Raw genomic sequence first — 22,450 nt, 5'->3', positions numbered from 1 at the left:
ACATTTCATCGACGAGCGCATTTTCAACCCTGCATACATTGTGTGGACGAACTTGGGAGGTTGTGTGGACGAAGCCAATATCCGGCAGTGGACCAATGATGTTTTTAGAGTTGAACGTAGTACCCTACGGTGCATGTGCGTACCTGTGCGGTGGCTCGGGAGCCCAGATACCTGACTCGGACGGCAGCCTTTACCGATTCGATACCAACACAAAGACATGAAGCTGTCTTCAGGTGCGCCGTGATGAGCCGAGGATTCTGTCATTCGGCGTTTGGGTGGGGCACCGTATGTTCATCATTAGTAGCCAACCGCTGCGTTCTGTGCAGCATATCCACATCGTTGACCTGCATACCTACAAGTGGTATTGAGTTCAAAACTGGAAATGCTCCAATATACCCGCATTTAAACTCGCCCCGTTCCACTGGTAACCGGATGTACGTTTGGGGCAGCACGCCCTACAGCAACTCTGCGTTTTACCAGGACACAGACAACTCGACCTGGGTTTGCCCGCACGTAGAAGGTGTGGCCCCAGAGATACGCTTAAGCCTCACTGTCTTCGTGTATAAAGGAGCGGTGTACATATTCGGTTGGTACAACCGGGAGCTGAGTATCCTATTTGCAGATCTGCGCAAGTACGACGCAGGGACGCCTTTCTGGACGCAAGTGAGACTGAAGTGGACCGGCCTCTTGTGCCAGTGTGCTGAACGCCTGCTGTGGGATTGGGGACAGAGCATTCCTGTTTCGTGGCCATTCTTCGAAATGTATCAAAGTTGCTCAATTCCCTCCAGGAGATTGACTGCTTGCCTTGCCCCAGTACTTCGTCGAAGAGCAGTTGGCCGATCTGCACGTTCTAGACATTGCACCCACCGTGCAGACGTTGTGCTTTGTTGCACTCATAGATGCCGGTGTGGAGTGAAGAGAACAGCTCACACCCATGGTAGGCCACGGGCCGGGGTTGCAACTGTGTGCAACAAAACATCTCAGGCGGTGAGACAGCAGTTGGACATCATGTGTTAGTTAAAAGGACAATGAGGAGACCTCTATTAATATTTTTTTATTGCAAAATCTGATAGTTGGGCACTTCATGGCTTTGTTGCCACTTGGCCGGCAACGAAGGATACATTTATTTCTAAGAAATTTGGATTCGAAGTTGAAAAAGTTTTTCCCGCCGCTGATTCAAACATGGGACTCTCTCATGACGATACAGGACTAAGTGACGTAAAACATGACGTGCACATGACGTAACGCAGACTCCGTGATTTCTGGCGGCTAGCGGTGCGGGATAGAAGCCGCCGAAATGAAAGCTATCGCCGGCCGCATGTTGAAGGCATCTATCGGCTATTGCGGCAGTATCTACCGTCGCTTCGTTTACGTTTGCACCGGCGTTTTACGAGTGTTACGATGGATCCTGTTCTCGAAGTCGTCAACGAAGTTCTCGCAAATAGACACGTTAAGCATACCATGTACCTTGTTACAGATAGCAGAGTACCGGGAGCCCGCCTACCGCCGGTGAGCAGGCGTTGATTGATCCCGATGCTGCGTGCGCGCGCGTAGCTGCCGAGTACGTAGCACCATCTGGCGACGTCAAGGTGATTTGCGCATGCATTGGCTGCTCGCGGGCTTCCGGAACTCAGGTACGTAATAGGAACACGGTGTATCGTCTGTATCACCGTGTATCGCTCTATCGTCTTGCCTTTCTTTGTCCGTGTCTTAGGAGTGCGCTGTGTTTTTCCTCACGGTACACGGTGTGCTAAAGGTGTCTGATAACTTCGGCCTGCACTTCAGCGATCTCAGCCCCACATAGCGTCAAGTAGTTGGTAGTTGACTGACACAACCGGGCACGTTTCCCCGGGCGAGTGTAAGAGGACTCAAGGTGCTCTTTACACTGCAAACTTCCTTGTACGATCACGCAAAATCGTGCCATCATAGCTTTTCATCGACCGCGGCGATCATCTGACCAAACTTAACAGGCTCCTTCGAAAGTTAACTAGCATTTCGAGCGGCAATTGGAGTTCCTCTGGTGTTCCGCGCTTGTAAATCGAGGCGTGTCAAAAACGAAACCACGCGGGCATGCAGAGCGCATAGACGCGAAGCGCCATGTTATACCGAAACTCATCTGGCCGCCTGTGCCGCCGCTAAGTATTGATTTTCTTCGCTTACAACATTCAGGTAGTCTTTTGTCGGTCTTCCTTGTGTGATAAAAGCGCAGTATTGGTTTCAAAACATAACTTACTTCAGTATTCAACCGCGCAACCTCCGTTTGTCAGCCTCAGTGGTTGGTGGCTTCTCGTGTCCGAGTGTTGCTAGAGCCAATGGTTCTAGCAACATTGTCTTGTCCTATGACGTCATCACGCTTGTATTTGCGAGTTTGGCCTGTGGCGGCGATAGCCATATTTTGGCTCTTGCTCTTTTCTACGTTACAATGGCTTTGTTGTGAGTATGAGTGGCGTTTTTGTAATCAGGAGCGGGTAAATTATCGATACAAGCCAACTTCAATTTCTCCTCAGTGTCCCTTTAAGCTTTTGTTTCCCTGTCTAGATAGGAAATCGCCTATATTAATTTTTGACTGACCAGGCTTGTTGCCTTTTTTGAGCATGGGTATGTTATTGATTTCTCTTCTGGGCCTGCCTTTTATCTCGGGTAAGTGTTCAATCTGTCCTCCAGTTCTTTTTACCATTTTTTATTTCATAATGTTCAGTCACCTAATCGACCATGAACTTGCGCTAACACAGTGACGATGCCTCGCTCCTAAATCTAGCATTATATATTTGTTCGGGGCAAAGCGGCACCTCAGTGATCCTCGTTTCAAAGCTATAGCTATTTGTGCCCAGTCTGTACAGATCACGATGCCGTTGGGGTTCGGCAAAAAAGAAGAGAAAATGAAAGACGAACCAAGCACAGACAACAACTGGCAAGGAGATGAAGTCTCTGAATGTTAGAAACAGATATGTTTTAATAATAGCAATTACCTGATCAAGGTCGCTCGGTGAGATTCATTACAGTTGGACCAGAAAATTAATGATTTCAATATAACAGCGCGAGATGAGCCACTAGAGTTCATGAATAACCGCTCTTCGGGATAGGGCCGCGCTAGTACCAGCATTATGATGTTTAAAGCCGGCTGCCTGTGGCGTACTGAACACCCAACGGAAAATGGAAGCGTTTTCTTGGATTGTCCAGCTTTGAGCTAACGGCTCGATCGTTCGTCAGCCAGTGCCATCGATGTACCGGTAACCAGCATGCCAGTGATTAACGAACATGCAAATAAAAGTCAAAGATATAAACTACGTCTGCACCAGGAACGTGAAAAATGTACTTGACCCTTATGAAACACGTCTGTTGCCTAAAAAATAAGCACTGCTCATTTCATCGCAAGTCGAGCAGCACGTTCGAACAATTCTCAAATAAAACTGCCACATGCATTGAAGAATGCGCCACATATACTACTGCTGTGCGGTGGTTTCGAACACCGAGAAATCCTTGGTTTACTAACTCATTGATCCGTTCTATCAATAAAAAAATAATTTGCGCAAAAAGCTTAAAACCCAGCTGTAAGGGATCGGTAGTGTACGCGGGGTCATCGGAACGCGGCTGGGGGGCGCTCAAAGCGAAGCGTCTCCTATTTGGAACGCGGCCGCTCGGGAACGCGCCAAGAAGTGCGGGTGTCCACCCCGCCCGCGGTACCTATTCGCGCACGTGCTGGCACGAACGTCTATTCGTGTTTGTTTTTATTTTGTGGTGGAGAGAGTGCTCTACCTTACGGAAGCTAGAGGGCTGGCCATGCCCTGGATGAACCAATGATGTTAAGGCCGCAACATGATTGGAAGCTACGGAATGTGGGCCGGGCCTTTAGGTCTTTAAAACCGGGCCCAGGCGCCAGATAAAGGGTTCTGCGCTAATGTCAGATGCTACGCATCTTCGGCCACGCCGAGTAGGGGCCTCCCCTAGTATTAGCCAGTTCCGCCTTTTAGTTTGTCTTTTTGCCTTTGTATCTAACTTGTATATTCTGTGTATATTTGTATATAAATCTTCAGTTATTCCCTTTTAGAGCGCAGCTCTTTGGCGTCCGTTCCTGGGTTTCGCGTCGTCGTCGGCGTCCGTCTCGTAACCAGCTCCGCCCCCCTTTCATCCCCCCAGCGCTATCGGCGTCAGCGGCATCAGTCAGTCGCTGCTATCTCTTCCCTCCTCCCATTATCGTGTTGTCCGCTTGCTGCGCGCCCTTCTGCCCCCATCGTTTGCCGCTGGGTGTACACGCCGCCCCCCTCCCCCCTCTTCCTGCGAGTCTCTGGTTGTCAAAGCGCCGGCTCGAACTTAATTCCTTTCTTCGCTCCTCCTCCAATGCAACCCCTGTGCGGTGGCAATCAGAGAGCCAGATCGGTGGCGGCGGATCTGTATATGTGCACCGCCCGAGCCGAAATTGCGAATACGTGTGAAAAATAAAAAAAAATTCTGTGATAGCGCATACATGTGTTGCTCGATTTCTTTGCCTCAATCTATCGAAAAGGTGAAACAGCTTATTTGCTGCGCTCAAATTTCGCATTAGGAAGTAACGTAATCGTCGGTAATTTTTTTTTACCCCTGCGTCTCAACTGAACACAAGACCGTCTCTGACGGGGCATCCCTGGTGCGAAGAGCATCTTCGGCTACGCCGAGTAGGGGCCTCCCCTAGTGTTAGCCAGTTCCACCTTTTTGTTGTTTTGCATCTTTCTGCTCTTTAATTTGTCTCGAGTGCCTAAACTTGTATATGCAATGTAAATAGCTGTATATAAACTTCAAGTGTTCGCCTTACCCCTGCGTCCCAACTGATCACAAGACCGTCTCTGACGGAGCACCCCTGGTGCGAAGATCAAGCTTCAGTCTTCGAGTTAGATAAACCGTCTCTGGCGGGGCACCTCTGGTGCGAGGGAAGAAAAGAACCTGTGAAACTTTACTCCAGCCTTTTAACAATGCTTTGAGATCTCGGTTTAAAAAATATTCCAATACACTTTCGGCGGTACTGAAACTTGCTAAGCGTAATTATTATCAAGATCGCATTCTAAAAAATGGCAACGACACTCGACGCAATTGGCAACTTATTAAGCAATTTCTTAACAGTGATAGTCGTGAAACGTGTCTCACAAAGATAAGATGTGAAAATGCAACATATAGTAACCCTAGTGACATTGCCAGTGCCTTTACCCAGCACTTTAACAATTCCCAGGCTTTACAGGACGTAACCACTTTACCTTCCTTTCCACGTTGCTCCCGCTCTTTTTACTTACGTCCTACGTCAACAGAAGAAGTCCATCAAGTCATTAAATCTCTCAAAACAACCGGTGCAGGATTAGATTCGATTCATCCTTCTAAAGTTAAGCTCATTTCAGAAGACATATCCCCAGTTCTCACCATAATAATTAACAAAATGTTCAAGGCAGGTGTGTTTCCAGATTGTCTGAAAACTGGTAAGATTATCCGAATTTTTAAGCAGGTGATCGCAACTACATCAATAATTACCGACCCATTTGCATTCTCCCTTTTTTCAGCAAAGTAATTGAGAAGCTTTTTTGCACGCGTATAATGAACTACCTTACTACATTTAAACTTTTATCTCCCCAACAGTTTGGCTTCAGACAGGGTTATTCTACCGAACTAGCACTGATAAATTTCATTGAAAATGCCAAACAAGTCATTGATAATGGCTTAATTGTAGGAGCAATCTTCATCGATCTAACAAAAGCTTTTGACTCAATTAACCACCGCATACTTGTTCATAAGCTAGAATCTTTTGGTATTTCCGGTCCACCTCTTCAGTTCATATGCAGTTATTTAAGTAATCGATCAAAAGTTATTGCTATAAACGACACTTTTTCTACCTCTCAGACTATAAACCAAGGTGTTCCGCAGGGATCAATACTGGGACCGTTACTGTTCTTACTATTCATTAATGATCTACCTATCGCACTAAACCACACAAAATGCGTATTATATGCGGACGATACAACCATTTACGCTTCAGACAAATCCACCACCACACTTCAGCATAAACTTAACATAGACCTAAATAATATCAGCCAGTGGTGCAAAAATAACATGCTGCAAATGAACCCCCAAAAAACAACTTTCATGCTATTTCACTCTCCTCTCAGAATCATAAATATTCCACCATCAATAACACTTGATAACCATGCACTGCATATTTCCGAATCTTTCAGATTCCTTGGGGTCACTTTAGATAAGCACTTGAAGTTTCATCTCCATGTCCAATCACTCATGCATAAGGTTTCCTTCGGCATTCATATCATAATCAAAACACGTGCATACTTTCAACCGCACATCTTACGTTCATTATATTATGCATATATCCACAGTCACCTTAGCTACTGTTTGTCCTGCTGGGGAAATACATATTTCACTCATATTGAAAGACTTCAGCGCCTGCAGAATCAGGCCATCAGGCTCATGTCATTCAGTTCATTCCTAACACACTCTTTACCACTTTATCATAGCTTGCGCATACTTCCACTTCAACAGTTATTCACTGTGAAATTATCCATCATTATCTACAAAGCAATTAAGCATCATGCTCATATTGATGGCTTTCTGATCAGCTTATAAATACTAATTCTACTAGGTTTCAACAGCGTAATAATCTTCTTCTACCTAAAGTGAGGACTAATTATGGAAAATTTACCACAATATTTGCCGGCATATCCTGTTGGAATACTTTGCCATGTGAAATTAAAGCGTCGTTTACTGTTCACTCATTTCATCACCGCATTAAAGAGTACTTAATTAATTTCCTGTGTAGTCCACATGCCTAAACAGTAGTAATCCTTGTTTAAAGTCTCATTTTCTTTGCATTATGTTTCAAAGTTGTTGCTGTATATACTTTTTGTTCCGTTTTTCACACATAACATTGTAATTTTTTTTTGTAGATTGTTTGTTTATGCTAATTGATACACTGCCTTCCATTCTTTGCAATTTTACCACACTTGATTTGTTCTAGGAGGTCCCCCCGACAGTCGTGTACTATGGGACCTCCTTCTGTACTGATTTTATTGTATTTGTATTACTATGTGCGTTTTAAATAAACTTGAAACTTGAAACTTGAAACACGAGGAAACTACCACACCGGCGCTATCTTTCCGCGCCAGCTAACTGGAGGCAGCAGTGCAGCAAAAATTGCCCGTGGAATAAATAAATAAATAAATATATATATATATATATATATATATATATATATATATATATTAAGCATTGAACAAGTGCCGAAAAAAAAAAGAACACCTCGCCCGTTTCGCACAGTTCCTGCTCGTTCCTGGTTAATGGTTTATTGAGGTTTAACGTCCCAAAGCGACTCAGGCTACGTGGGACGCCGTAGTGAAGGTCTCCGGAAATTTCGACCACCTGATGTTCTTTAAGGTGCGCTGACATCACACAGCCCACGGGCCTTCAGAATTTCGCCTCCACCGAAATTCGAACACCCCTTTGTTAGTTTCTGTGCGCTATTTCGCACTAGATAAAGATAAGTTGTGTCGATCATCAAGCGTTTTCTGATGTGTTTGCGTACCTAAATAGTTTCTTCGGTAGAACATAGTCAAATATCTGTATCCGGGTTATATCAGCTCCGTCTCTTAACTGTCCCGACTCGAAGCGTCTCGTGCACATCAGCAACCGGAGCTATCTGGCGGCTGTAAGAGGGAAAATGTTTTGAAGCTTGCCGTGTCGATCAGAACACCGCAATACACAGCCACTTGATAGGAGGAATAAGATTTAGGCGCAGTCGTAGTGCTTTCCTACGCCACCTACCTTCTCTTATAGCCATAGGTATTCGCTTTATAGGCATTTATAGGCCGCAGGAAAGCGGTGTTATCCTTTTTGTTCGTGACGCGAGAAGCGACCGGACTAATCTCGATTGATCCCAGCCATGAAGAGCTGCATATACGTTTTTCCAGATTACTGTAGATGATCTTGACCTGTTATCTCGAAGTTTCCTTGCCGGCTTTAGTTTGAGCGATGCCGCGAGCGTCCGGCATTCGCAGTTCGGCGAGTGACAAGCACATTTGTTGCTTAAGCCGCTGCCATGCTGTTAAGTTCTTTTGCGGGCGCAAGTCAGCCCAAATAAAGAGCTTCGTTTGCAAATCATGTTGCTGTCTTCCTGACCGCTGGATTGCCGTCACTACAATGTGACAATATACAATACCATCGATCGCATATAACAATGAACACCAGAAGTGAGATTCGGAACCGGGGCCGCACATGGAGCGAGCACGCTTAACGCTACACCACAAAGCGAAAGGATGAAGGAGGTCATTATTGCTTATTAATATGTACCCTGGAGACGAACAGAATTGCGAACGGGTGAAACAAAAGTATGCAAGACATTCACGTGCCAGCACGCATCTAATCTCATGACGTCAGTGCTGGGTTGCACACTGTGCGTCAGGCTTCACCCATCCGGTTATTGAGACTGTATGGAGGCGGCAGCTGACGCAGATTGTCCGTTTTTTGAGAGGCTATTGTCAAATCATCCTTTGGTGCCAGCTTTCGTGTCCAATATTCTCGGACAAATATTTTGAAGATTGGAAAACTGTAAGATACTGTTATTGAAGAATTGAAGGCAATGGTCCATTCTTCTGATATGTAGCAAAATGTGTCGCTTAAAGTGCTTGCATCGATCGCATCGAACAGCTAAGACTATAATAGAAAACCAAAAGCGAACGTTCTTTTACGATAGGAGAAATGTTAGCACAAAATAAAATGAGAGACTGCCGTCGAGTCATCTGCGCATTTATTTATTCTTACAGTGAAATCATGCATTATACGAAAAAACTGCGTTCATAGACATTTTCCCGCTCAAAAAATACTCCTGTCCAGCACTGTCGGGTGCGTTCCTTTGCGGATTTCGCCGAATCAAGCGGAAGGATAAACAAAAGGAAAACTCGAGGCATACAGATAGCGTATTTCTCAAGAGAGTTGCCAGAAGAGCACTGATCAGAATTTTTTAGAGTAAATTACCGGGGCTGCATAGTTTAATGGCGCGCTATATGGTGCGCGATACTTTCCACAACATATACTTACCGGAAAGCGTGCTGCGACGCTGTGTTTTAAGATGATTTGCGCTCACGGCTTCCTGATGTGCTTGAAGCACAATAAAACACAGAGGACACGCGCTGAGCGTTTTATCTTCCGAAGGCATAAGAGATAAGGCGTGTGTCTTTGAATTTTCGGGCTTGTGACAGCAGTGACGCAGTACTCTCAGAGTTGTTTCCGAAAGCGGGATACGTATCTCCAAAATTGATTTTTAAATTCATGTCGCTGGTTGCATGTAAGCTGATTTTTATCCCCGTGCTTGTCCGCGGGAAAGTTTTCCCCAATCAATTCCTGGATTGAATAGGGTCCATAAGATTGAAGTTGAGCTTGGCGACAGTTTCGATTGGCAGAAACGAAACACTGTTCTTTTTTAGGAGTTATAAAGAGCACAAGAAGAGAGAAACGCATAGCACTAAAGTGTGCTTTCAGTCGCGCTGCTTAGGAGACGTGAGAGACTGCGCGAGTTCAGTTGAGCTTGAAGAAAATACTTTCCTGGAGGCGCAAACTACACGCAACAGCGCAAATGTTTTTGCTAAGTTATTCAGGCTGCCCAGATGGGAAATAACCTTAATTTTCACACCAACCTCTTCTGTCCTATAAAGGGGCTGATAGACATAGATTCTGCTTTTGATTTCTGGGTGCACAGAAAGCATCTCGGTAAAATGCATCTGTAGATATTGTCTTATATGTTCGCCTCCCGGAGACATCAGGTCGATAAACAGAAAAGCTAAGGAGCAGCACAAAGAGATATTCTTGGAGAAAAACACTTCCATGTCATACTGAGTAATGTTTCGTGAGCAGTCGTCCTTCTCGTTTTTCTATCTTGTTATCGCCATCATTCTCCACCACGCTCTTGCTAGCATAAGTTCGACAATGATTTCTGTTATGCAAGCCTCAAAGGCTTCCCTTGATACAAGTATCCCCATTTACACTCCGGAGCACTCCAAAGAGCTTGGTGCGCGGCTTAACGACCTACCGATTCCACTGACTATCGTAAAGGCTTCGTTAAGAGAGCTGTTCTGCGACTTCCAACCCTATAACGCAAGCGACGCCAAAATTTGCTCCGTATCGCGGAAAACTGCGTGGTCGTTTGGCTTTCAGAATAAGCTTGTATTTGCGCCCTGGTACTCGAGCCACAGCCTCGAAGTGCAGAAAGCTATCGAGAATTTTGCTGAAGGGGCTGTTTACGTGCGCTACTTCGTTTCTGCTCATAGACACGAAGAAGCTCTAAGACTATTTCCCGAAGAACTTTGCCAGGTTACCAGCTTAACATCCACGGATATCAATGCTCCGGCTGACCGATTCAGAAGATTCCAAGTACGAGAGATCATGGAGCCTCATCAGCTTTTTATTAATCCAGGCGAACCATGCGACTCCTTCCCCAAACAGAAAGACCTCGTTTTGGGCACGGACTCTCTAGGCACTACGGTAGAGAATGCCCTGAGGACACCAGCTGCGGCTGCCCTAGTCGACGTGCATAGGTAACTGAACAACAGTCTGCACTTCATAAGAACATACGATGTAAAACTATTCAGAGCGGGAGTTGTAGACACTACCCTCCTTCCATCTCTGAGCAGCGTTCTTCTTATTCCAAGCTTATTCAGAGACGCCCAGTATCCTCCCGCAGATGTGTTTCGTCTCTCGGCAGGGTAGCGCCCTCGCAATAGCCTTCATTGACTCATGGATTTCGTTCACCTGGTTACTCATCGCTCTTACATCTACGGGAGCATTCGAGTCGCTGAGCCTGTGGGGGACCAGGAAGCTTTTCCTGAGCCAAGCCCCCTTTTCCCTGTCTCATGTTTTTCTTTATCTAATTTGTGGCTTGTTATCGCAAAGTCCCCGAGACATGCTCGCTCAGCGCAGCTTCATGCTTGTAGCCTGGTCGGTCGGCATGTGCTACCTCGGGAACTACATTCAGACGACCATCACAGCAATCCGAAGCGTTCCAAGCATTTCGAAGGACATCGGTAGTTTAGCGGAGCTGAAGCTTCTCATCGAGAAGGGCTCGAAGCTGCCCTGTGCCACTAACCATTGATAAGCAGTACGGGATGTCTACAAGTTCCGCGTCGAAATGTCACCGGACATAGAGGAGATTATGAAAGCTTTGGGAAAGTGCTGGTGAGGCTGCATTCAAGGTTCATCGGGAGATAGACTACTGCTTCCGCTTGGGCGCCGAAGGCACTGATGCCGTGCTCTCCACATGTAGAGAGGAGATTGTCGCCGAGGCGTCGTTGTGGAATCTCGTGCCTGGAGAGCGAATATTCATGGAGCACCAGGCGCTCCTCTTTTTAGAAACAAACCCACATAGGTAAGTGGATATTCAATATCGTCCGGTGTGCCGCGGAATATGCCCAAAGGCGTTTCTACCCCTGTGGGTTCATGTTCGCTTTTGGTTTCTTAGTCCAGATAGGACGTCGCAAAACAGAATCTGACAACGCAGCGTTTTCGTCGCCGCCTTCCCAAGCATATTTCATCCCCCCCCCCCACCCCCCGTCGGCATCTGACATCAAGACCGGCGTCAATTCACTCGCACAGCTGGAGATTTTATGGATCAGCGCAGGCGCTACCCTTAGTCAACGGGCACATGCTCATGGCTTCCAGGCTTTTAGAGCTGCTTGCCCCTGTTTTCTTTGTGGTCCTATGTGCAACATTTTTGGTCAAACATTTTGAGTATTCAGAAGGAGTAAGGTACTGATATGGAAATATTGAAGATAACGGTCCATTATTCGCATACGCAGCAAAATCTTTCTTTTGTAGTGTTTCCTTCGTTCGCTTCGACTAGTTAAGACTGCCCTAGGAACCAAACGGAAACGTCTTGAGCTATTTCAGAAATGTTAATAGCAAAAAAATGCAAGCCTGCCCATGCGAGATCTGCGGATGTATTGATTAGTAGAGTGAAATATTACAAATATCAGAGCATTGCGCTCAAAAATTCAATCCCTTTGTGCGTCGTGTCCACCGCTGCGCTGGCTGCTGCTCGGCCGCTGCTCCTCGCCAGTTGTGGCATGTGATGTGTCACGTGATTCGCTCTTGCGCTGGCCAGTCACGTCCGCCGCTGCGCAGACCGCTCCTCTGAGCGATCGATCTTGCACTTGTTGTGCGTGATGCATCACGCGATTTGCTCTCGCTGAAGTCTTGCAAAAATAACAATGAACCAAAGCTAAACTGTGGATAACAATGCTTAAAAGAGCTTTCGCTCTGTATATCCTGGCTCGGGTGAATTGAGCCATGGACACCTTTAATTTCTCTCTCTGTTAAGATAAATTTGCGCAACACTGCATTCCAGTCCCGTCGTAGCGATGCGCACTACTCAAATGTTGTCACTATTGTGGTAGTTGGGAGAGTGGTCTCCAGTGAGTATACTGCATTTTATGAACAGGACCAAGTGCTACAGTGAGAGTTTGGTAAAAAGATCTTCTAGGGCCTCAGTTTTTCTCTTCTAAATATCCAAAGCGCTTTGTGTGATGTAACTGTTCATTTTTGTCATCTTTGTCATATCAAGAAACTCGGTGTTTGTTTCACAAGGAAGGTTTTCAACACTAAAACAAAAATAGAGTAAATAGATTACCCCAGAAAAAAAGTAAAGGGGATCAAAGGAAATGTATTGAGTTGCTTCTACCCTGTACTCTGTACGAAGCACCGATTGCTAAAGAAGTTTTCCTGAAGCGATGGAGGGCAAATCCAGGGGCGGGCGAGGCCACGGACCGCGCCAGGGGCAGCTGAAAACAGAGCACGATAGGCAGCCAGCTAACCAGGGCGGCGTCACCTAACGAAATTTTCTATAGTAAGCACATCTTCGCAACACTCACGACATTTTGTCGGGTCCGTGTTTTAAGAGGACTGGACGAGTAAGCTTCGGTTCGCTGCTCTCACTCGACGTTTCACTGGGTTGCTGCGTATCTGCCATCTTCCTCGAAGGTACCAACACCGTCGCACGCTGCGTGCCCTTTTGGGAGCCAAACTGGCCGCGCGACACCACAAGCCGGCGGCTCCACGAAACAGAGAGCACATTCCCGCGCCACAGACTTTCTTGGTGTACCTCTTCATCTACTGCCTAGGCTGCGCGGCATCGGTCATGGCTCTGATAAGCGAGCGGATATGGCATGAACTTCACTCCATGAAAGGTGAACCGGAAGTAATTTGCGTGCAGCGGAGATTTCAGAGAGAAAATGTGAACAAGCGCGCGTAACGAATGCAACACGTTTTGTCTACGGCATAAGGAAGTGCCAAGTGACAAATGTACCTGATCCAAATGATTTCACGGGGTCATCATGGGCTATGAAACACTTCTCAAGTGCAACGAGAAGCTCCCATTGCGCCTGGAGCTATGTTCAGTGCTGAAAAAATTGTTTGTTTTTAAGACTATCGCTCTGATTTTGTTGCGATGAAGCAAGTTAGTTTAGTTTAGTTTATGGGGTTTAACGTCCCAAAGCGAGTAAGGCTATGAGAGACGTCGTAGTGGAGGGCTCCGGAAATTTGGACCACCTGGGGTTCTTTAACGCGCACTGACATCGCACAGTACACGGGCATCTAGAATTTCTCCTCCAAAGAAATTCTAGCCGCCGCGGCCGGGATCGAACCCGCGTCTTTCGGGACAGCAGCCGAACACCGTAACCGCTGAGCCACAGCGGCGGCCGATGAAGCAAGCGTGCGAGTAGGGTGGTCGCGGGTTGCCTTCTTTCACAAAACAAAACACGACATTAACATCGCGCAATCTCTTAAAAACCTCTGCATTTTTGCTGCAAAGTCCACGATTTATTTCCACCTGTCAGTTGTTGAAGCCTTCATGAAAAAACATTGCAACATATTGGCGTACAAGACAACATGGCAGCGTAAAGTCCATGCAGATGTTTTTCGGAGTTGGCTTAATTTTTGGTTATATTGTATTGGTACCAAATGACGAACTTGCAATTAACGTAAAAGTGAAAAAGAAAACAACAATATCAATACTTATGCTAATACTTACAGAAAACTTTCAAGAAGGCGCTTCAAACATCCATAACAATTTGTGACGTAGCAAGCAAGCTCACACGTCATCACCACAGTTGCAGAGCGCTCTGGTTGCGGTGTCTTGCCCAGAAAGCAAATGGTGAGGCCAGGTACAGAAATATCATAGAGCAATTAGAGAGAAATAGCATAGAAAAACAAACAAAACAAACTCGAGATTTCGTCTGCTTGGCCTCTATATTTGAGCTTGAAGTAGAAATGTTATAGCGCAAACAAAGACACGGACAAGGGAGACGAAACACACACACAAAGCGCCAACTGTCAACTGGATTTATTCGTCGAAAGCCACACCTTTTGTAGGCCGAATGATCGTGACAGAAAAAACAAAAACAGGGGTTGTTTCAGAGCCATCAAATCGCGAGCGCATACGCGGGTAGGCAAGGGCATCACACTACCGTTTATCTTCCATCTAATCATCTGGTAGCTGCATTAAAATAGTCAATCTCAGCCTGGAACAAAGATAAAGAAGGTTCGCTCATACACTCGCTGCTAAGTTTCTGTATGTAGTAGGCTCCTAGGCTTATCCGTGCGGTCCTGACTTTACTTTTACCAAGAACCTTTGTCTCCTCAAACCGGGCCACACATGCTCCACTCTTACTTACATGTGCAACAAGATGCTTGTATTTATCGTTTTTGTTTTCTAAATTTAGGTTGGTTGGTTGGTTTATGGGGTTTAACGTCCCAAAGCGACTAAGGCTATGAGAGACGCCCCAGTGGAGGGCTCCGGAAATTTCGACCACCTGGGGTTCTTTAACGTGCACTGACATCGCACAGTACACGGGCCTCGAATTTCTCCTCCAAAGAAATTCAGCCGCCGCGACCGGGATCGAACCCGCGTCTTTCGGGCCAGCAGCCGAGCACCATAGCCACTAAGCCACCGCGACGGTTCTAAATTTAGGGCGTGTTCCTCTAGACGGTCGCTGACAGAACGTCCAGTTTGGCCTACATAAAACTTTCCAGAAGACAGGGGAATGGAGTAAACCACCCCAGTGGAACACCTTACAAACGGCTTCTGATGCTTTTTCAGGCACTCGCGCTTTCTTGCACTGCAAATCCGTGGACATAGCTTTCCGAACTTATTGGGAGCCGAGAACAAAACAGGTACTCCATGCCTGCTAGCAGCTTTTTTGAGGTTGTGCGAGATTTTGTGGAGGTAGGGCATTACCTCTGGCTTAGGGCCTTTTGAAGAGCATCAGCCGTTTTTTTCTCGTTCCACGTTTTAACTTCTGAAAGATGGCCTCAGAGACTGCTGTCAGAACCGACCAGGGAAACCCTGCAGCCACAAGCCGGCTTATCTGATAATTAAAGCTCTGGAACATCTGATGTGGGCAGGATTTTTGGAGAGAAGATTCCAAGCACAGCGACGCTATTCCTCTCTTGATAGTCTTGGAGTGCGCCGTGTCATACGGCAACAACACCTTCTTTGCTCGTGGGTAATAGCCCCAGCAGACGTGTCCTTCACAGAACGTTAATTTAAGGTCTAAAAACTGTAAAACCGAAACTTCGGGCAGTTCACGGGTAAACGACAAACCAAGACCGTGTTTGTTAAAAGTATCTAAAACATCACCTACTGTAGAGGGGTAGGTGATGGTCTCCTGCTTTGTTAAAAGTACTAAAAAATCATCTATATATCTAAAAACTTTTAAAACTCCCCCCCCCCCCCGCCTTGAAATTCTCGCCCAGCCGCTTATCTATCTTAGCTAAAAAAATGTCACAGAGAATTGGTGCTACACATGACCCTATGCAAATGCCGTTTCGCTGCAAAAAAAGCTGGTCGTTAAAAACAATAAAAGTAGCATTCAAGTAAAACTGCAATAAGGCTAAAAAATTATCTACAGACAATCCTGCTAAGTTCTGGAATGACACGTCGCCGTTTTCCTCAATACATTCCTTAACAGACAGTAAAATACGATCTTTGGGTACAGAATAAAAAAGGTCTTGAATATCTATGAAAAAACCATAGCCAATGTCTTCATTAGACTTAATAAACTGTGTGACATCGATTGACTTTTTGGTGAGAAAGGGATCGTCCAAGACAAGGCTTTTAAGCTTCAGTACTCTATCTTGCCTTTGTTTCTTATAACTTGACTCCTTCCCTGCGTGGCTGTGAAGTCAGCGATTGTTTGTCTGAACACAAGAAGCTAATAAAACATTTAAATATGAATTCAATGATAGCCTTTTTTATAACTCCAGAAACTACTAAACGACTTGGTTGGTGCTTATGTTTATAGTCATGGATGTCTGGAGGGTTCACTTTATAAATTCAGTCAGTTATATGAAGCAGAACCCGGTACTAACGTGCTCCGGGAGTATTTCTCACAACCGGTTGCGTTACAACGGGTTACAAAACGAATGCCTGGGTAACTTGAGAAATTGCAGAAGGGAAGCGAATCCTAACGCTTTAGTGTAAGGCTTCACTTCACTGCACGTTTTTTTCCTTAAAGACCCTTTTCCAGGGTGTTACATAATGGGTGGGGTTTACAAAATGCAGGTATCAACAGTGCTTGAAAATGATATAGGACATGTTATGGCAGCAATATTACGGGGAAGGCCGTTCTTGTCAGCTGCTGCACGAGAAAAAAATGAGTTGGCAAAAACAGTGGTACGGGCACGTGGACGCAAAACTTGAAGAGAATGACCGATGCGACGGGACCTGCGTTGTGGAAGTGCGCAAATGTATGGTTCTTGTTTTAGTAGTGAATAAAATAACTTGCGAAACAGGACAAGACTGGCTATGCGACGGCGAGTAGAAAGATTAGCTAGACCTGACTGCGATTTCAGGGATGATATGCTTACGTCGTACGAGTATGAGGAGTGAATGAATCTGATAGCCCTCTTTTGAACAGCTGCTGTTGGGTAAGCTACAGTGTACGGCATGACTTATCAAGCTCGTTATACTACTCCCATTTATAAAGGTATTAGGTATTGTCTGCATATAAGATAATATTCAATCTGCGAATCCATTTCCAGTTTTGCTTCCATGCCTCCCGCTAATCAATGAAACAACTAGCCCAAATTGTCATTCTACGTGAGTAATGCAGAAGAGCATAACCGGTATCAACAGGAATAGGCCAGCTCGTCTATTACCAACTTGAGATTCAGCGTTACAACAGAGAAGAGGAGAACGTAAGAAGACACAAAGAGCGCTATTTAAAAGTCCATTCGCCGCGGTCGTTGTGCCTCATCTCTTAGTCCTCGTCTGTTGTGCGGAAATGAATAGTCACCTTTAGCACACAGTGTACCGTGTTGCCGTTACCGGTACCGAAGTACCGGGAGCCCGCCCGCAGTCAAAGCGCCTGCGCAAATCGCCTAGGCGGCGCCAGACGGCGCCACGTACCCGGCTGCCGCTCTTGCACCTGCAGCATCGGGACCAATCAGCGCGTGCTCAGCGCCGGTGGGCGGCCTCCGGGTACTCCGCTAACGGCAACACTGTGCGCGGTATGCTAGAGGTATCTATGGTTGAGATGTTGAACGGGAGCGGAGAAAGGTGCGTCGCTTAGAGCAACGTGCTAAAATGTTTCGGTGTCTTCATTATGAGCTCATGCAGTGCAGCTCCATTTTGTAGGAGTCTCATTTCGATTAGAAACTTGGAAGCTTCATTTTAGCATTAGAGGCCTGAAAAGAGCTTACGACTCAAAATAGAACTTGCCGGTGAAACTATGCTTGTGACCAGAATAAATCAGGGGCTGGCTGCAGTTAGGCCCTGTACAAGGGCCTCACCTTTTTGTTGTTGTTTTTTTATTTGGCGCGAATTACGAAGAAGGCCATAGATCTGGCAGTAATCGAAGTACGGAAAACCGGCATTAGTGGTGCAGGCCTGCTGTCAGTTTACTGACATTTATTTATGCTTGCGTGCGGCCATAGGAAACGCACATATCCGAAGGCAGTACGTCGGACAGCCGTGGCTGTAGCTCAGTTGGTAGACCACTGTTTGTGACATGGGCTTGTCGTGTGTTGGGATTTCCCAGAACATTGTCGCTAACCTGTTCTCTAGTTAGTCAAAAATTGCATTACGTGTAAAAAAGTTTTTAGTGACCGTCGGCAGATCGTTTCAATCCCTTAGCAGCCGAACATTCTTTATATCTGATGTTAACACATTATGTTCGTTGCACCCGATGTGGATACAGAATTTCGTTGTACACGCTGTGGCATACTTAGATTCGTTATATCCGAGGTTAACACATGAATGTTCGTTGTATCCAAGGGGGCATACAAGGTTGGTTATACTTTAGGTAGCATTCTCAGTTCGTGTCGTAGTATACTTATTTCGTCGTATGAGCAAAAATGTTTTTTAGAGTCCTAGTTAGTTCATTTGAACAAGGACAAGCAAAGAAGCAAGAAATCAATGGTTATCTTCCTAACCAAAAAATGTTAATGGAACATCACCGACTGTTTTAAGTATTTCCTTGCCAAAATTTAATTGTTGATCTATCTGACAGAAGTAATGTTTTTAATGCTAAGCTCTGGCGGGCTAAGTTATAATTAGAACTTTGTTTACACCCTCCCTCAGAGACAGCTACACAACAAATTTCTAAAAATATATGTGATGCGCAGAAGCTCGCTTTTGTATCCGGAAGATAGATTGCACGCCATTTTATCCTTGTTGACGTACTTCTGCGGAGTAAGGCTCTTTTTACAATGTGTTCGGTATCAATACTTCGATCGGTGCTGTAGTGCGCTCAACTGTGAGTGGGGCTTCGGGTAGCATAGAGGATTTTTCGTCGTAAAAAAAAATCGGAAAGAAAAGAAAAAGGGACAAGCTGCAGCGCCGTTTTCCCTGGTTCTCTGGCCTACAGGTTCTTCGGGTTGATTACAAATCCCTCCGATCATCTGCGTAAAGGAGGGATGTTTTGCTCCTCATGATGTCATACCGACTGGCCAACAACCATGTTCTTCCAACTCATCGCTCGCACGCACCTATTCCGCGTAATCAACACTAGGCGCCGTGATACGGGATCTCGGTTCAAGCTCGTGCGTTCATCTAATAAAACTTCGGATGGTATACATCCTTTCTAAGTAGAGTCGTGGACAATAGTTTGCCGGATGCGGACTCGGGGGAAAGCGTTTTCACAACAGGCCAATCAAAAACATAGAACCGTGAAGAGAAATTCTTGTTCTATCTGGTAGGAGAAGAGCAAGAAGAAGAAATTACTTTTTCCCCGCGAATCTGCATCCCGCTAGCTTCTTTCCATGACTTTACATTCTCAGCCTTAATAATTTCTCTCGTTATCCTATTTTCAAATCGGCCTATCACAAGACGTTTTTAATTAAGTTTTTGCGTTACCTTCAAGCGCCATGGCATTAGATATGAGAATGGGCACGTTTAGATAAGAGAATAAGTTTGGAAAGGATGGTTCAAAGTAACGTGATTAACATAGTTTACTGTGCCCGGCAAGCTATCTCCCTCTTATATTATCGGCCGCCTCTCTGTAATCGCACACCCCTGTTCCTTACGAATATTTTGAAGAATGAAGTACTGAAGAGCCAGCAAACCATGATACTCTGCCATGAATGTTTCTTTCACTTATTCAGCTCATTTACTTCATTTTTAGTATTTGGTTTCAAAATCTAAAGCCGTATAGCACAGGTACATAATGAGGTTCAGCATTCTATTTGACATATTCTATTCCATTCTATTTGGCATATATTTAATCCTATTTGGCATATATTTGGAATTCTGTTTGACATTATTCTATTTGGCATACAATAAAGTGATGGTGCAGTAGTGCGATTCTTGTGATAGCATTCGGAATGCTAACTATCACAAATAGGACACTGTTTTGACGCGGCCGCTGCGTCAGGTCAATGCACAGCATGTTTTAATTTCAGCAAGTATGAACGTTATTTTGTCATGACTCTGCCGTTCCCCTCAGGACTTTGGCTCACAATAAATTCCTCTTCTCTAGAACTTCAGTAGGAGAAGTCTGACATGCGCGTCAGCTACGAGAAGAAACTGGCGAGAAGCGTCACACACCGGTGACGCCCCCTCAGAGCAACGAAAAGGCATGTGATCAATGCGAAGTTGACCATACCTGTCTAATCCGGGCACCGTTAATTTTGCAACCGTAAGCGCAGTGCACAAACCATCACAGGCTACCAGTCACAATGGTTTCGGTGCAGAGCCGCTGCATTCTCCTAAAGTGGGCTGGTGTTTACCTGTAAGCGGCTGCTTCGGCGAAAGAGGTCTGCGGAGTAACGAAAGACGCCGTAGTGAAGGGCTCCGGAAATTTTTACCACCTGCGGTTCCTTAACCTGCACTCACATCGCACAGTACACGGGCCTCTAGAATTTTGCCTCCACCGAAATTCAACTACCACGGCCGGAATCGAACCCGCGTCTTCCGGGTCAGCAGCCGGGCTCCACAATCACTTAGCCACCGTGGCGGCGTAAGTGACTGAAAACAATGTTCGGGAAGAGACGAAGAACTCAGTTGAAGTGCTGTAAACACACGGGATCTCGAACAACAGGTGGCATGGAACATCAGAGTAAAGTCGTTCTTTTCTGCCCCCAAAAAACTGAGTAGGCTGGTAGCAGACACCACCAAATTAACAGAGCAGGTGACGTGTGCCACCGTTCCGATTGCGCACAGCGCAAAGTTAGCGTAGCGCATCGGAAACCGTTGAAGTGTTACCTTTATTTGCATGCGCAAAATGGGAATAAGCGTGAACGAACGCCTCGAGGAAATTTTAAAATCAGTGGAACACTCACAAACTGAAATTTGTTAAGTTCACTAGGGTTAACACTAGGCAGTTCTCTTATATCCCCACAAGCATCAAATTTTGCGGGAGTTGGTACAAACCATCCATATTTACAAAGAACCAGATATGACTGTGCGGAACGCTTCTCTAGGGCTGACTGCGCGCTAGATTAGTGTCATATCAAGCGAAAGCCTGTATCAAATTGGACGTGCTTCTTTTCATATGCTTTCATGCGATGTTTCTTTTCTAGGTTAAGACGCATGCGTGGAATTCCGCGGAATAGTATTTCAGTATGAAGTTTGCTATTAAAAACGTGAGTTCGCCGTTGCGCGCCAGTACGTGAGCTACTTTCAGACCGAGACACACTTCAGATTTACGCTGACTAGTAACGTGCTTTAAGCCACAAAAAATATACCTGGACCCCTTTTAACGGTGAATATTTGTTTCCTCGAAATGTGGACGTTGAAACTGCAAGGTGTTCCGAGAGCTGTCAACCACATGGCTGTCGCTATTAATGGCAAGATATACTCTTTCGACATCAGCAGCCCGGAAGTGAACTTCGTCGACGTGCACATTTTCTGCCCTGAGCGCTACTGCTGGTGTCTTCAGAGGACGCAGCCGCTACCCCGCGATAGGCCGGTTCGGTTTTTAAACTTTAAGGTTGTAGCCTACGGCGACTGTGCGTACGTGTGCGGTCTTCGGGGACAGGCCCAGCGACTGGCTTCGCACGGCAACCTATACCGCTTCGACACCAGCACAATGACGTGGAGCCGTCCTGAGGTGTGCGGTGATGAGCCGAGCTATCTCAGCAGCGTTTCCTGCGTGGTGCGGAACCGTATGTACATCATCGGCGACCTAAAGGAAGGCACGTTGCACTTCCTTGACCTGGATACCTACAAGTGGCATCAAGTTCACACAACTGGAGACGTTCCAGCGTGCCCGCCTTTTAATTCGGGCTGCGCCATTGGTAGCCGGATTTATGTTTTCGGAAGCGCGCCTGGCAGCAACTCGGTGTATTACCTGGACACTGTGAACCTGACCTGGGTGCGCCCGCACGTAGAAGGCGTAGCCCCAACGGTGCGCTTCGGTCATAGCGTCTTCGCGTACAACGGAGAGATGTACATCTTTGGAGGTTACAACACAGACCAGCGCGCACTCGTTACAGACCTGCACAAGTACGACCCAGGGAGGTCTCGCTGGACGCAAGTGAGGCCAAGGCGGTCGGGCCCTTGTGCCAGAGTGTTCCAGGCCTGCTGTGTGATTGGAGACCGGGCGTTTCTTTTTCGTGGACGCACATCGACGCGCATCAGAGAAGGTCAGTCACCTTCACGAGATCGGCAGCTTGTCGCGTACCACCAGTTCGCCCAGGTCGCCCTGACTGATCTGCACGCGCTAGACTTTGCACCCACATTATAGACGTTGTGCCTTGCGGCGGTCATTGATGCCCGTTTGGAGATCGGCGTCGTGGCGCCGACCGTAATGGAGACATATAATGCCATGACAGGTGAAGGCAACAGATGAACCCTGTCGTAATCTACGAGAAGACATTGCAACTGTGTGTGACAAACCCTTTTAGAGGGTGCCTCGGCATGATGGATATCATGTGTTAATAAAACTGCTGTTCACCTGTCTAGCCACGAAATGGCCTATTTTAGTTCTTTATTGAGCAAGCT

The 22,450-nt window shown here is 46.2% G+C and overlaps 1 protein-coding gene across 1 annotated transcript; it reads left to right on the top strand.

Moving 5' to 3' along the window:
- Nucleotides 1-21,275: 21,275 nt before the first annotated feature.
- Nucleotides 21,276-22,193, top strand: LOC149335494 (kelch domain-containing protein 3-like). Its single transcript, XM_089553937.1, has one exon. The coding sequence runs from the start codon at nucleotides 21,276-21,278 to the stop codon at nucleotides 22,191-22,193; it is 918 nt and encodes a 305-aa protein (XP_089410063.1).
- Nucleotides 22,194-22,450: the final 257 nt, after the last annotated feature.

The sequence above is a fragment of the Amblyomma mixtum genome, chromosome 7, assembly GCF_055824585.1.
Source record: "Amblyomma mixtum isolate Tamu chromosome 7, ASM5582458v1, whole genome shotgun sequence".
NCBI lineage: Eukaryota > Metazoa > Arthropoda > Arachnida > Ixodida > Ixodidae > Amblyomma > Amblyomma mixtum.
This window is presented reverse-complemented; position numbering and strand designations above follow the sequence as displayed.

Coding starts and splice junctions, on each gene's coding strand:
- LOC149335494 (XM_089553937.1), top strand. CDS start 21,276: ATGGCTGTCGCTATTAATGGCAAGATATACTCTTTCGACATCAGCAGC.